This window comes from Nannospalax galili, unplaced genomic scaffold (assembly GCF_000622305.1).
Source record: "Nannospalax galili isolate Female #2095 unplaced genomic scaffold, S.galili_v1.0 scaffold1119, whole genome shotgun sequence".
Taxonomy (NCBI): domain Eukaryota; kingdom Metazoa; phylum Chordata; class Mammalia; order Rodentia; family Spalacidae; genus Nannospalax; species Nannospalax galili.
In genome coordinates, this window is record NW_008343597.1 from 423,131 (window position 1) to 437,991 (window position 14,861).

General features: G+C 48.5%; 1 protein-coding gene across 1 annotated transcript; it reads right to left on the reverse strand.

Annotated features, from left to right (window-relative positions):
- Positions 1-44: 44 nt before the first annotated feature.
- On the reverse strand, positions 45-7,525 carry Rec8 (REC8 meiotic recombination protein). Its single transcript, XM_008839925.2, has 20 exons — positions 6,852-7,525; positions 6,547-6,659; positions 6,390-6,458; positions 6,155-6,297; positions 5,999-6,074; positions 5,592-5,712; positions 4,324-4,405; positions 3,348-3,415; positions 3,039-3,168; positions 2,887-2,959; positions 2,714-2,805; positions 2,233-2,282; positions 1,839-1,973; positions 1,491-1,557; positions 1,244-1,401; positions 1,070-1,118; positions 668-734; positions 434-553; positions 261-367; positions 45-161 (listed from the first exon to the last, which is right to left on the reverse strand). The coding sequence occupies exons 2-20, from the start codon at positions 6,600-6,602 to the stop codon at positions 52-54; spliced, it is 1,773 nt and encodes a 590-aa protein (XP_008838147.1). The 5' UTR covers positions 6,603-6,659; positions 6,852-7,525; the 3' UTR covers positions 45-51.
- Between the last annotated feature and the right edge of the window lie 7,336 nt (positions 7,526-14,861).

Consider the following 14,861-nt stretch of genomic DNA (forward strand, 5'->3'; position numbering starts at 1 on the left):
GGTGTGCATTCAGAAATGAGCCAGGCAGAGCCCAGTGAGCCAGAACATGGTTTAATGAAGCTGGCTTGTAAACCCTCCGTGGAATCTGGGCCCTGGCTGAATCAGGAGGCGCCCGTATGGCTTCTCTTGTTCTACAAGAAGGATCTTCTGTGCGCAGAGCACTGATCAAGAAAGGAAAAGGCAGGTCACACAGAGTCCCTGTAGCAGCCTCTGCCCTGTCTGTCCCAGCCATACCTGCACATTCCTGTACCCACACTTACCCAGGAGCAGGTAGAAGACCCGGGCAGCCAACTTTCGGGGACTGAGTGGTGACACCAGGCTGCTGAAGTCGGGCTTCCTGTTGGCCTGCAGCTCCAGTGCTACTGCCCTGAAGGGACTGAGGATTAGCTGAGGTCTTAGCCCAGCCCTCCCCATGCAGCAGCTCTCCTGGTACCTGTGCACAGCCTCCAAAGAAAGCAGCTCAGGCTCTGGGGGCATCTCCACAGGCACTTCGGGCAGTTCAGGCACTGCAGGCAATGCAAGGGGCTCCGGCAGCTCTGCCTCAGTCCAGGCCCTAGGACACCGTGGGAGTCACAGCAGCAAAGGTGGTGGGTAGTGGTGACAACAGGCACAGACACTAGCCCTGGCCAGAGCTCTGGGTTTGAGTTTACACAGCGTGGCTGCTTACCACCGTTCTTCTGGGGGGATAAGGCTGATGCGGGACTTCTCCTCTTCAGCTGCTTCTAGAGAGAGTTCTGTTGCAGGGAGAGAAAGCGCTGAGGAAGAGTCTGCTTGACTTTGTGGGGACCTCGTAGCCAAGCTGGGGGCATAGTTCAGTGGTAAGGTGCTTGCCTAACATACATGAAATACTAGATTCAGCCCCCAGTTCCTCCAAGCCACCCAGCCTCAACCAGATTCTGGAGGCTTAGGATAGACTTGTGCAAAGTGAGGTAACCAGAGAATCAGATGTCTACTTTCTTAGTGGTATACATACTCCCTCACTGTTACAGACAGCTTCAGTAGCTGGAGTGCTAGCATCCTGGGACAGTGGTTAGGGTAGTGGTCTCTGTTCTCTTATGCAAGTGCTTACCTGCAGACAGCATGAGGGGACCGCTGGGCTCCTGGGCCTCCCTCAGGACCTGCAGATGGAAAAGCATCAGTGTCAGGGTCTTAGTCTGGTAGCCTGTGCAGTTGGTACATGGCAGGAGAAAGCAGCCTGCAGAGCTCACACGTAGGCTTTACAGGAAGCGGTGGGTGCAGTTACCTCAATCTCACTCGGAACTTCAATCTTCTTTTCCTCCTCTTCTGCTTCCCTTTCCGCTGCCTCTTCCCTCTCTAGGCGTGGTCTTTCCCTGAGCATTCTTGGGGGTAACTGGGCACAGTGGGTCCAAAAAGCCAGTAATTCTGGGTGTAGCCAGCCAGCTGAACACAAGGGAAACGGTTTAAGTTATACCAAGACTGAGAAATCCGAGTTCCGAAGCTCCCACCTGCCAAACTTTGGGCCTTCTTACGGAGAGTTGGGGTTCTGAAGAGCTCCACTGGGCTCTTGATCATCCTCTTGGGAAGCTGGACCACTGGCTGAAAGATGGGAGAAGGTCAGAGGCCCCTTTATGAGGGAGCGGCTCCTCACTGCCCCTTCATCTCTACCCATTCTTCCAGGGCCTCTGCCCCATTTTTAGGCTCATGACCCTGCCTACCTTGCTTGTGGCTAAAGGTAGAGTATAACCTGGTTTTCGTGGTATGCATAGATAACTGGCTGTATGCAATCCCACATCAGATTCCCAGTGTTCCCTAGGAATTTAGAAGCCAGCCTGACTTCCATCCCTCCATTCCCTAGGGAGGACCTGAGCTGTCCTCACATATTCCAAGCAGTGGGCTCTGGTCTGCAGTTGTTCCTCAAATTTCTCCCGGGAGATCTGAGTCTCTCTGTCCCAGAATAGTAACTGGCGCCGGCGCGGCCTGCGAACAGGTGGGCCCTCAGGAGGTGGGAGCTTCTGCGGGAGTGAGAGGTGGAAGATGGTCGGGCCTTTTCATATCAACCTGGTGGACTAGTGGGATCTGCCCCTGGGGATTGCTTGGGAAAGGACTTAGGTAAGACCTCCAAGTGCTTGTGTAACTCATAGGTCAAGTGAGGCCATACACAATGGGGTATAGAAAGGGACATCTTTTACTTATGTAAACAGAGACCCGGTGTAAGCTAGCAATGGCCCTGGGCTCAGGCAAGCAGCTCTGGGAGGGGAGGACAGTACTCACCTCTGGGCTAGGTGGGACAGGCAGCCGCAGCTCCGGAGGAGGCGTCACCTCTGCAACACCACCAGAGGTCTGATTCTGTCCCGTAACTCGTGAGCCCTTCATTGTGTTTTGCTCCCCCCCTTTTTAAGACAGTGTCTGACTCTAGCCCAGGCTGGTGTCAAATTCATTGCATCCTGCCTCAGTTTGTTAAGTGATAAGATTATAGGTGTGGACCAGGATGCAGAGGCAGGATTTCTGTGAGTTCAAGCCCACCCTGGTCTACATAGTAAGTTCTAAACCAGCTGGGGTTGCAGGGAGACCCTGCTTCAAAAGAAAGAAGAGAGAAAACAGGTGTGACTCCCACAGCCGCCTAGTCCCTTCACGCCCACTTACTCCCACCAGCAAAGAATACCACTGTCCCTCGGAAGGCTGGAAAAAGGCTTTTGTTCAGCAGCCGTGCAGGTATTCTCTAGAAAGCGCCTAGGCTTTGGTGGACACTTACCAGTGAGTAGGGCCCCAGGCTCCCAGCCTGGCAGCATCTGTACCTCAGGACTGATGACCTGCCCTGGAAGTGCTTCTCTTGCCCTTTCTACCCTGAGGAAAGACAAGCGAAACACATAAGGAAACCCTTCCCAGCACTGACCCCCTGCGTGGTACAGGGATTCCTGTCCTTACTGTACAGGAGCTGGAGGCGAGAGCGAGGGGACTACAGCTTCACCCTCCAAGGCCCGGGATTCTTCCTTGGATTCTGCAGAGAGAGGATCAAAATTTAGAAAGGGAAGAGAGGAACACTGTCCAGTCCCAGGCTACCTATGCTGGGACCTGACCATCCAGTGCTGGGGCTCTCAGCTGGAGAGCCCTGCGTTTCCGATATTCCTCTAACAAGACGGCTTCATCTTCCTCTGCAATCAGCAGGTCCAACTCTCTGCGGCTGACCTCTGGGAGGTCCCGTTCCCCCTGTGGAGAGAGGAAAAGCAAGGGGAAGAGAATGGATTTACTAAGCTAAGCCCAAGGAAGCTCGTTGGGTACCAAGGGACAGGGTGTAGGGAAACAGAGGCAGAGAAGGCAGAACATGGGCACAGAAGGGTGTAAAAGCAAAGGGGCAGGGCCTGAAGCCGTGCTTTAGGGACACTCACGACAATCTGCAGCATGCGAATAGGCTCCACCTCCTGGAGAGTGATGGCTTCAGGAATCTGGATGATGGCTAAGGCCATAGAAAGATAGGAGAGTCATACTGACCTACTTCGTTTCAAGTCATTGGGACAAAAACATGGACGTTGGAGACAAAATCAGACTCAAGCTAGTCACCTGACCCCAAGTGAATCTCAGAAAGACAAAAAAAAAAAAAAAATGGAGATGGGAACTCTGACCTCATTTTTAAAAATTTATTTATTTATTTAGAGATAGGGTCTCACTATGTACACATGACTGACCCGGAACTCACTATGCAGACCAGGCTGGCCTCAAAGAGATCTGCCTACCTTTGCCTCCCAAGTGGGAGTGCTAGGACTAAGGTATACACCACCTTACCCAGCCTTCCTTTTGACGCTTCTCTTTTTTCCCTCTTTTTTTTTCGGTCTTTTTGAGTCAGGGTCTCCCTTGCAGCCCTAGGTGGCCTTGTGGCCTAGGTGGCCTGGAACTCACTATGTAGACCAGGCTGGCCTTGAACTCACTGAGATTCTCCTGCCTCTGCCTCCTGAGTGCTGTGATTACAGGCTCTGCCACTGTGCCTGGCTTCCTTTTGATTCTTAGTGAGGCAGTGTGATGAGATTACACAAACTGCCTCCCCTCAGGGCCTGTTGTTTTGTTGTTTTGTTTTGACAGAAGAGTCTCCTTCATGCTGGCCTTGAACTCTTAAACTTCCTGCCTCCACTTTCTGAGTGCTGGAATTTCAGGTGTCCAGCCGGCTTTTTTGTATTTTGTTTTGTAACTTTGACATGGTTTCCTTAACTTGTCCAGGCTGGCCTGGAACCGACTGTAGTCTTCCTGCCTCTGCCTCCCAAGTAAGTGAGATTACAGGCCTCCTCTATCACTAGGCCTCACTGGGCCTAGCTCTTAAAAGATATCTTGAGATTTTCTATGCCTCTGATCAGAAAGAGTCTTTCTGCTGACCTGGTTTCCTCGGCTCTGTGATGACTTCAGGGGGCCTCTCAGGAATTTTCTCTGGGGTTGCAGCCTCTAAAAGATGTCGAATCTTTAGGAAGGCATTGGGAACAAAAGATAGGTTTCAGCTTTAGCCATCTACTTTCCTATGTTCAAAGTAATCAGTGAACACTGATCTGGTAATCTCCCCATATACTTTCTTGGTTTTTGTTTTGAGACAGGGTCTCACTATGTAGCCTAGGATAGCATCAAACTTTTGACAATCCTGTTTGAGACTTTTGAGTTTTGGAATTAGCACCCCCACACACACACACACACTTCAGAGCTGGGAATTAAATCCAGGACCTTGTGCATGTTAAGCAAATACTCCACCACTGAGCAACACCCCCAGACCTAAACCCAGTTCTTGTGCAATTTGACACCGTTATGCAGTAAATCCGTCACCACCTAGTCCCCTGTTCCTGCCCTCACCTCAAATTAGCCTTTGTCAGTTTGTGCAAGAAGCACTGCAGGATCGAAATCAGCTGTCATAGGAGACAGGGATGAATAGAAAAGTAGATGGTTGAGTGGGAACAAATGTAGATGTGACCAGTAAGAGTCAATACAAGTAAGAAAGCAACGCTTAGTGAAGTGCTCAGCTTTCAAACATCATTTGGTTCTGGCTGTGAATAGGTTAATTTCGTGGTAAAGGGTAGCATTTAAACTAAGTCTGTAAGGATATGCAGGACCTGCCTAGTGAGAATGAAGGGTGACCACTACAGGCTACAGAAACTTATTTTCACAAGCAAAGAAATGAATGTCCATTTTTAATGAACTGGTGTTTGGTAGCTAAAGATGCTAGAGGAGAGAAGATGGGTACCCTAAATCCAGACACTGAGAGCCCCAAATATATTGTATGCATCCCGGAGCAGCTGATTGAATGGGGAACCAGAGAATGGAGTAATTCTAAGCTGTAGGGGTGATGGGAAAGGAGGACAGAGGTAAGAAAGACCAACACATAGATGATGAGGCCCTGGTGTCTCAGTGGTGGGAACAGTGTGGAACTGGGGAACTGCCTCTAGTGGGGAGACCATCCTATCAGACTGTTCCTGAGTCGGCAAGATCAAGAACTTTGCCTGTATGGGCCCACCAAGGCCGTCCCCTTCCCTGTGGCTTGCCAATGGAGACTGCAGGATCCCTTCCCCAAACCCCAGGGTCAGATTGACACAAGGACACTCCCGCCCTTTCTACACTGGCAATTTGTGATTTTGCGGTGTTCCCAGGGGCATGAGGCCTACCTGAGGGATCTCCAAGGGGCTGGGAAGTCTAGGATCCACAGACATCATCCCGAAAAAGGGGTCTGGAGCATCTTCCAGGGTCTCCATCATGGTCATGTAGTTCAGGAGAAGCTGGTTAGGTCTGGGAGAGAATGTGGGGATGTCAGGGACAGGCTGAGAGTGAGGAACCAGCTCAGCTGGTAAAGGCCCTTGCTGGCAAGGTTGAAGTCCTGAGTTTTGATCCCTGAAAACCACATGATGGAAAGAGAACTGACTCCCCAGGGTTGTCCTCTGACCTCCACAGGCATGTGGTGATGTTCACAACCACCCCTACCCCCACAAACGTTAAAAAAAAAAAATGACAGGCTGAGATAAGCTGAGGCCAAGTAGGTTGGTCTGGGTGGTCCCAGTTGCAGTCGAACACTCACGGTTCAACCTCCTCCATATCGATGCGTATCTGCAGTTGGGCACGGTGCAGCCGCTCTAGGATATGCTGGATGTCCTCTGTGGGCAAGGAGGGCACGATAACCAATCTACCCATGGGCCGCTGCGCTCTGGCCCACCTCTATGCTTCCCAGCCTTACCCACAAGGTACTGGCATTGTTGAGAGTAGACCCTTATCACACCAATCTGAAGCTGGGCCAAGAGGTAGAGGGAAAAGCGGGGCCTGGGTAGCCCGGGCATCGGGGGCTCCACTCGTACCAGCATGTAATTGAGGATTTCCTCGCTGGGAGAACAAGGCGCCCTGATCAATGCTGAGCCCCACAGCCTTGCCAGGCCCCCAGCTACAGCCTCCTCCCTCCCTCTTCTGGGTCTTACCAGGTCTTCACTACGTTCACCTTCAGGTATTCGCGCTTCACCAGCCGGCTGCCCCGAGTAGCTGCCAGCCTGAGGGGGGAGCGGGCGGGGGGTGGATATGTGTCAGGCTGAGGTCCAGGTGCTCGGCTCCCCGCACATCGCTCGGACCCACGCTCACCAGATAGTGGCGAAGCAGCCAGTGTGGCGCTGAAGAACGTTGGGGTAGTAGAACATCGCGGCTCTGGGGTTCACTTGACACCAGTGCTTGGTTTAGACCTCAGTCTGAATTCTCTAGGACCCCGTTGGGAAGAAGTAAGGATTTGGACAGGTGGCATGGCGGGTAGGTACAGAAAGCCCCCTTAGTGAAGTGACCAACTACTGGTAGTTAAATCAGAGGATAACCGAAGAGCGACGAAGGCGTTGGGATGCCCCTCATTCTGCCATCCCTAAGTAGTTTGCACGTCACGCGGGTGCGTAATTTACCTTCAGGATTCGTGTCCAGGTTAGAGGAGCAGAACTCCTAGGGGAGGCCCAGGGAGCACTGTGTCGTCTTCCCCAAGCCTTTGTCCTCGAGCCCAGGAGCCTTCGAGCTGCTAGGTGTTGCTCGAGGTCCGGGTCGTGGGTCCAGGCGCGCCCTCAAAAGCTTCCGCCTAGCACTTGGTCCCGCACAGCCGACGCGGAGCCGCACCAGTAGGGAGCGTTGCTTCCTGGCGCCTAGCAGCAAAACTGGGTTCCAGGTCATAGGGTCTCCGAGTCTGGCTGCGAACCAATAGCAAGAACCCTGAGCGCTGCTGTGACACTGTGAGGTGTCCTGGCCAATAGGCACTCATTCTCTCCTATAGTAACAAGAACTATTCTAAGGGATTTCGCTGACCAATAAACGATGAGCAAACCCAGCCTCTCCCTGGCAACAGCCTGCTAACAGGGTCTCTACTAGTGTGGGAGATGGGGTCATGTCAGGGACAAATATCTGGGCCTATTTGGGGTGCAGAGGTGTAAGGGAGGTCCCTGGCCTGTGCATGTACCCTGCCTTTACCCCCAAGTTTCACCAAGCCTGATTTTGGGTCCAGGAAGAGTCTATTCTGTGCTTGAGTTGGTAGAAACAGTGTGAAGTGGTCTTAGAATTGCCACAGGTTGCCCAGCACTCGGGAGGCAGAGGCGGGCAGATCTCTGTGTTCCAGCTAGCCAGGCCTACATAGTGAAACCCTGTCTCAGAACAAAACAAAACAAAAAACACAACAGGCCAAAGAAAGAAAAAGAAAACAACCAAGGGAGGTGGGCTTAGTGGCACAGGCCTGCAGTCTCAGCTACTTGGAAAATGGAGGTGAGAAAATCACAAGTTCAAAGCCAGCCTAGGTAACTTGGTGAGATGCTATCTCTAAATAAAAAATTAAGGCAAGTAGTTCAGTATTACAGAGCTTGCCTAGCATGTGAAAGGCCCTGGTATAACCCTCAGTACTACAATAAAGAAAGAAAACAGCCTTTGGTCCCAGCTCTAGAGACAGAGGCAGGCAGATCTCTGAGTTTCAGGCTAGTCTGATCTATATAGTGAGTGCCAGGCAGGCCTATATAGATCTACAGAGTGAGACCCTGTCTCAAAAGTAAGCAAGTAGGGCTGAAGAGATGGCTCAGTGGTTACGAGCATGTGGCTGCTCTTGCAGAGGACCCAAGTTCAATTCCTAGTACCCATATGGCAGCTAACAACTGTCCTTAACACCAGTTCCAGAGGATCAGATGCCACCTTCTGATCTCTGTGGGCCCTGCATACATGTAGTGCATTTACATGCACACAAAACACTCAGGCACATTAAAAACAAAACAAAACAAAAAACCAGTTTTTAAAAGCAACCAAACAACAAACCAACAGCAATAGCAAAACAACCAAACCAAATAAAAACCCTAGGCATGTGAAAACCTGTAATCTAGTACTTGGGAAGGGGAGGCAGGATGATCAGAAATTAAAGGATAGCCTGCACTACAATAGCGAGTTGGACACCAGCTTGTTATAGGAAAAGTTATATTTTTAACTTTCTGTATAATTTTTCAAGTCTGGATTATTGTGCTGTTTCCTTTGTTTTACTTACTAGGTACATACCTTGAAATGTAGCCCAAGGGTGCTCAGAGGTGTCTTATTGCTCTGTGCTATTTGTTTGCATTACCCTGAGATGTGTTATTGCTCTGCGCTAATGTCTTGAAGCTTTACAATGTTTAGTACTCACTATGTCTGGTTATTGATAAAGATGTAAAAACTAAGAGAATGGAAAGTTCACCAAATGGTTGAATGAGGCACCTGGTCCAATTAGTCCAAAAAAAGTGCAGATCAAACGTCTCAGAAACTGAAATAACTGTTCAACTGGGTCCTAGCCCAAGTAGCTTAGCCTAGTCATAGATCAAAAGGCAGCAGATGTCTTTTTTGAGACAGGGTCTCCCTGTAGCCCAGCTGGCCTGGAACTCACTATGTAGACCAGGCTGGCCTTGTACTGAAAGAGATCCGCCTGCCTCTGCCTCCTGAGTGCTGGGATTAAGTGTGTTCCAGGTAACAAATGTCTTGACCCATGCCTAGGATGTCTACTTTGAAAACCATGTTGACTGAGTAAAGTCAGGAAGGAATTTCCTGAGATATGTCCCATCATGAAAAGACACATAGGGCCCAGGGGCTAACCATAAAATGATGACATAAAATGGACTGTATGATCCTCATCTGTACTTGGTTCAGGGTCCCAGAGGATCTAAAAGCCTTTGTTGCTCTGGGACCCTCATGTATGGGTAAGGGTTAGTTAAACAAGCTTTCCAGAATCTCCTAGGTGAATGCTTCATCTGTTTGCTGTTCAAAGAATTTTTTCATAGCACCTGGGCTAATGAGTCCTATGAGTCCTGTCTCAAAAAACAAAAAGTAAAAAAGATGAATAAATAAAAGCAGCACACGCTTACTTTATAAATAACCATTTGTTTCAAATAATTCTTTTAAAAAATACAGGAGTTCCTGGGCATGGTGGCGCATGCCTGTAGTCCCAGCACTTGGGAGGCAGAGGCAGGCAGATCTCTGTGAGTTCAAGGCCAGCTTGGTCTACATAGTGAGTTCCAGGACAGCTGGGCTTACAGGAAGACCCTGCTTCAAAAAGGCCAAAAAACCAACAGGAGTTTATTTTTTTTTTTTTTGGTCCTTTTGGGACAAGGTCTTCCTGTAGCTCCAGCTGACCTGGACGTGCTATGTAGATCAGGCTGGCCCCAATCTCACAGAGATCTGTCTTCCTCTACCTCCAGTTGCTGGGGTCAAAGGTACACGTGTGCCACCATACATGGCCCTGAATCTTTTTTTTCCACATATATTTGTTGTTGGGGTGAGTATATATCTGTCATAGTGCATGTGTAGAGGTCAAGGGACAACTTGTGGAGTAAGTTCCTTCCTTTCATCATGTGGGTCCTGGTTTAGGAGGTACATAAGGAATACAGAGTAATTTGTGTTGATCCGTTTACTTCAAATATTTACAATGTGCTTGTTACATGCCAAGCACTCCTCTAAGCCCTTGTCTACACATAAGGAACACCCTAGTCTTTGTTCTCAGGGAGAAGGAAAGGAGCCATGATAAGTAACTAGAACTATGTGAGGTGGTAACTCTACAAAGTTAAATGGGGGAACAAGAGGAACGAGGCCATAAGCAGAGAATGGTTTTAGGATGGCTCCTCAGGGAAGCCCTTTCTTTTTTAAAAAAAAATTTATTATTTTTATTTTATGTGTATGAATGTATTGCCTGCATGTAGGTAAGTGCACCTGTATCATGCCATGCCCGCGGAGGTCAGAAGAGGCTGTCGGATCCCCTGGAACTGGAGTTACGGACAGTTGTTAGCTGCCATGTGGGTGCTGGGATCTGAACTCAGGTCTTCTGCAAGAACATTCAGTGTTCTTAACCACTGAGCCATCTCTCCAGCCCCAGAAGCCCTTTCATAAAGAGATGATATTTAAAGAGAAGGGACAAGTCATGTGACTGTCTGCGGGAACAGTTTTAGACAAAGGAACAAACAAGTGACATTCTAACACAGCAATGTTTGGTGGGTTCAAGGAGCCTGGAACGAAGCAGCAGGGGAAAGGGCAGTGAGGGATGAGGCTTGAGGACAGGGTGGGCGCTAAATGACAAAGTTCAGACCATTTCAAGGATCTGGGATGTTGCTCTGAGCGAGCTGGGAGCCAAGGAGAGTTTTGAGCAGAGGAGTGGAATGATCAGATCTGTGTTGAGGACCCCTGTGTATTGTGTTGAGAACAGGCTGAAGGCTGCCAACGATGGAAAGATGCAATATGGAAGGAACCAGTGCTAGATCTTTGGAGAATCAAAGGAAAGATAGAGGAGTAGGAGACAAGAAACCAGTCAGACCTGCAACAGGCAAGGGCTAGATCTTCAAAGGAAACACCGTGAGAGGTAGAGGCTGTTGATGGACCAAGTATCTACAACTAGACAAAGAAATCGGGGATTTTTAAGAAAGTTGTGAGACACAGTTGCACTTTGTGGGGTGTTGAATTAGTGCTTGGATTTGGTGTCTTGAGGGTCTCTTTTCTCAGACAGGCGGATGAGTTATCTATGGCACTAAAGGAGACACGTGGGCTCCACATACAGTCTCTCAGTCCAGGCAGAGACCAGCTGATAAGGCTTGAGCGAGGCCAGGCTGCCAATTTAGGGCCAGTTAGACAGTTTAAGGGACTTATGGCTTTCCCTGATGAGGCTTATGGCTCTTCTGCAATTCACATAGTCTGTTAACCAGAAAGAAGAGATTTGGGAAGATGATGGCTCCTAAGTGGTACTGCTTAAAGTGACACAGGGTTTTTAGTACCATGGATGGGACCTTTGACCTTTCTTGGCCCAGCTGTGCTTCTCTAGGCCCAGAGCGTCCTAAGGTACCAGACTCTCCACTGTCACCAAAAGTCAAGCTGAGACAACCTGAGCTCTTAAGTTTGTAGTAACATGCCACGGAGTAAAGACACAGACTCTTGCTGGGCATGGTGGTGCACGCCTTTAGTCCCAGTGCTCGGGAGGCAGATCTTTTGGTGAGGTGAATTCAAAGCCAGCCTGGTCTACACAGTGAGTTCCAGGTTAGCCAGGCTACAGGGAGACCCTGTCTCAAAAAGACCAAAAAAAGACATAGACTCTTGTTTGAGTATGTAATGCAGAAGCAAGCTTTATTAAGAATTATAGAAGAGGGGGCTGGAGACATAGCTCAGTGTTAAGAGTACTGGCTCCTCTTCCAGAGGATGTGCATTTGGTTCCCAGCACCCACATGGCAGCTAACAACTATCTGTAACTCCAGTTCCAGGGAATCCAACATCCATTTCTGACTTCTATGGGCACTGAGTGCATAGGTGCATTTACATGCAGACAAAATACAAACATGTAATTAAAACAAATAAGTAAAAAAAAAAAAGAATTACAGCAAAGTAGGGTTGGAGGTTAAGAGAACATCATACTTGCAGATGATCTGAATTTGGTTCCCAGCACCCATGTTGGGTAGCTCACAACCATCTGTAGCTCCAGATCCAAGGAAATCCCATGCCTCTGGCCTGAGGGCATCTTCACTCACCTGCGTGTGCATGTGCACGCGCGCGCACACACACACAATTTCTAAAATAAAAATAAACCTTTAAGAAGAATTATAGAAGGGCTAGAGAGATGGCTCAGCAGTTAAGAACACTGACTTCTTGCAGAAGACCTGGGTTTGAATTCCAGCACCCACATGGCAGCTAACAACTGTATATAACTCCAGTTCCAGGGGATCCAACAGCCTCTTCTGGGCATTGCATGACATGGGTGTACTTACCTACATGCAAACAGTACATGCATGCACATAAAATAAAAATAATAAATATTTTCTTTTTGGAGCTGAGGACCCAACCCAGGGCCTTGCGCTTGCCTACCACTGAGCTAAATCTCCAACCCCATAATAAAATATTTTTAAAAAAGGGGCTGGAGAGATGGCTCGGTGGTTAAGAACACTGGCTGTTCTTGCAGAAGACCTGGGTTTGAATCCCAGCACCCACATGGCAGCTAACAACTGTCCGGAACTCCAGTTCCAGAGAGTCCAACACACCCCTCTTCTGTCCTCCATGGGCATTGCACAACATGGGTGCACTTACCTACATGCAGGCAAAACCACTCATTTACATAAAATAAATTTATAAAAAAAAGAATATAAGAAAGTGTGTTGCATTTGTTCCTCAGGGGCTTTGGGGGAGGGAGGAGCTGGCCTGTCATCACTGGCCCAGAACCTTGTACCACCTCTTATCTGTTTACCTCCATTATCTCACACCCAATTATAAGCCGTCTTACTTATACTCTCAGTGCTCCAGACTCTGCGGTTTTAATTAATCTTCCTTTTAACCTCAACCTCTGTTCTCATTGCAACATTTTCGAGCAACTTGTCGTTTTCACCATGGGCCCTTTTCCCTTAGTATTTCCAGAGAACTATCTCCTGCATCACAAGCAAAGAGCAGGAGTCAGATTCTGAGTGAATATATAGGTTACATTTTATTTTATGTGTGCTGGGTGGGGGAGTACGAGTGTTGTGGCTCATGTGTAAAGGTCAGAGGAACAGTTTGTAGGAGTCAGTTCTCTCCTTTCACCATGTGAATCCTGGGACTCGAACTCAGGTGGCCAGGCTTGGCAGCAGACACCTTTACCCACTAAGCCATCTTAGCAGCCCTTTTAAAGGAAGACTGACATTTACTGATTACTTAGATGTAGGGTGTGAGAAAAAAGGACGGAGGACAAAGATCTAATTTAGAACAGATAGAAAAAGATTCAAGGGGGACTTCAGCACACTGAGGGCACTAAAAGGTTTGTGCACCTGTGCATGTGGTACATTTTTGTGCTGTTTAGACTCCTGACTTCCCAGAAGGACAAAGGAGAATGTGAAAGTAGAAGAGAACAAAGGAAGCAGAAAGGCATGAAGACATCCCGAGGTGGGCGCGTTCCTTAGGAGGACCTAAGTCTGTAGAAATGATCATGTAGGTGTCTCTGAAGGTTCGTAAGTGTTGCAAGGCAAGAAGGAATCTGGAAAGCAAATCTGACGTTGTGTGTAGGAACGGAAGCTGGAGGCTGTGGCAGTCAGGTGAGCAGGGACCTGGATTGAAAGTAGTCTGGTAGAAGTGCTAACAGGTGGTATGTGGCTTTGTTAAGGGAAATCTTCCTGTTTGGTGACAAATGAAACAGGATAAGGGAGTGGAGTGTCAGCCAATTAAGACTACTCAAATAACAGCTGCTAACATGGCAATCTAAGATAGTTTTTTTTTCTTTTCTTTTTTGAGACGGGGTCCCATGTAGCCTAGGCTAACCTCAAACTTGTGATCCTCCTGCCACCACGTCCCAAGTACTGGGATTACAGGCATGCACCACCATGCCTGACCCGGGCCAGGTTGTCTTTACAGGGTTCAAGTAGCAAGGAACCCAATTTGGAAGTATCCTTCAATCAGGTGACAGTGGGTTGAGGATGGGGCATCACAGAAGCAACTCTTCCCTCTAGCTTCTACTCTCCTCTTATGTTCCAGGGCCTCCAGACCATAGTTTCAGGTCAACCTGAAGTGTCTCCTCTTCATTTAGGCCTCTAGTCCAGGGCCCATCCCAGGCTCACTGATGAGGCCCAAAGCAGAAGCTTCTAGCAAAGAACTGTGGAGCCTAGCTTTCCCCAGGGGAAGCTGGTGGCTGTAGTATATGTACACGTAGGCCTAGTACCCCAACCTGCTCCCCAATCTTAGTTGCCAGGCACCTGTTTACATCTTTACAATTCCTGTGACCACCAACCCCTGCTATTTTCTCCCTTTGGATTCCCCTGGAACTGGAGTTAAGGACGGTTCGTAGCCGCCATGTGGGTGCTGGGATTCAAACCTGGGTCCTCTGCAAGAGCAGTCAGTGCTCTTAACCGCCGAGCCATCTCTCCAGCCCGATTCCTTTTTTAAATAAAATTTTATTTAAATTTTTTGGGGGAGAGGGTCTCAATGTGTCACCAGGCTGGCCTTAAACTCGTAATCTTCCTGCCTTTGCCTCCTAAATGCTAGGATTATAGGCATGTACCACCGCATCCAGTTGAATTTTATTTAATTTTGAGACAGAGCCTTACTATGTAGCCCTGGCTGGCCTGGAACTCATAATATAGACCAGGCTGGCTTCTAACACACAAAGTTCTGCCTGCCTCCTCCCCTTAAGTGCTGGGATTAAAGGAATGCACTACCATACCTGGTTTAAATTTTATTTTAAATGCCAGTAAAAGACCTAGGAGAAAAAAATAAAGTGCTTGACTTTAAGAGTTAGGACTGGGAGGAGACCAAAATTCCCCGAGATCATACAATTTGGAACTTCTTGGTTCCTTGGAGATGAAAGAGGATATATCTTTTTTTTTTTTTTTTTTTTTTTTTTTTTATAAAGTGCTTCTTTAAGAGTTAGGACTGGGAGGAGACCAAAATTCCCCGAGATCATACAATTTGGAACTTCTTGGTTCCTTGGAGATGAAAAA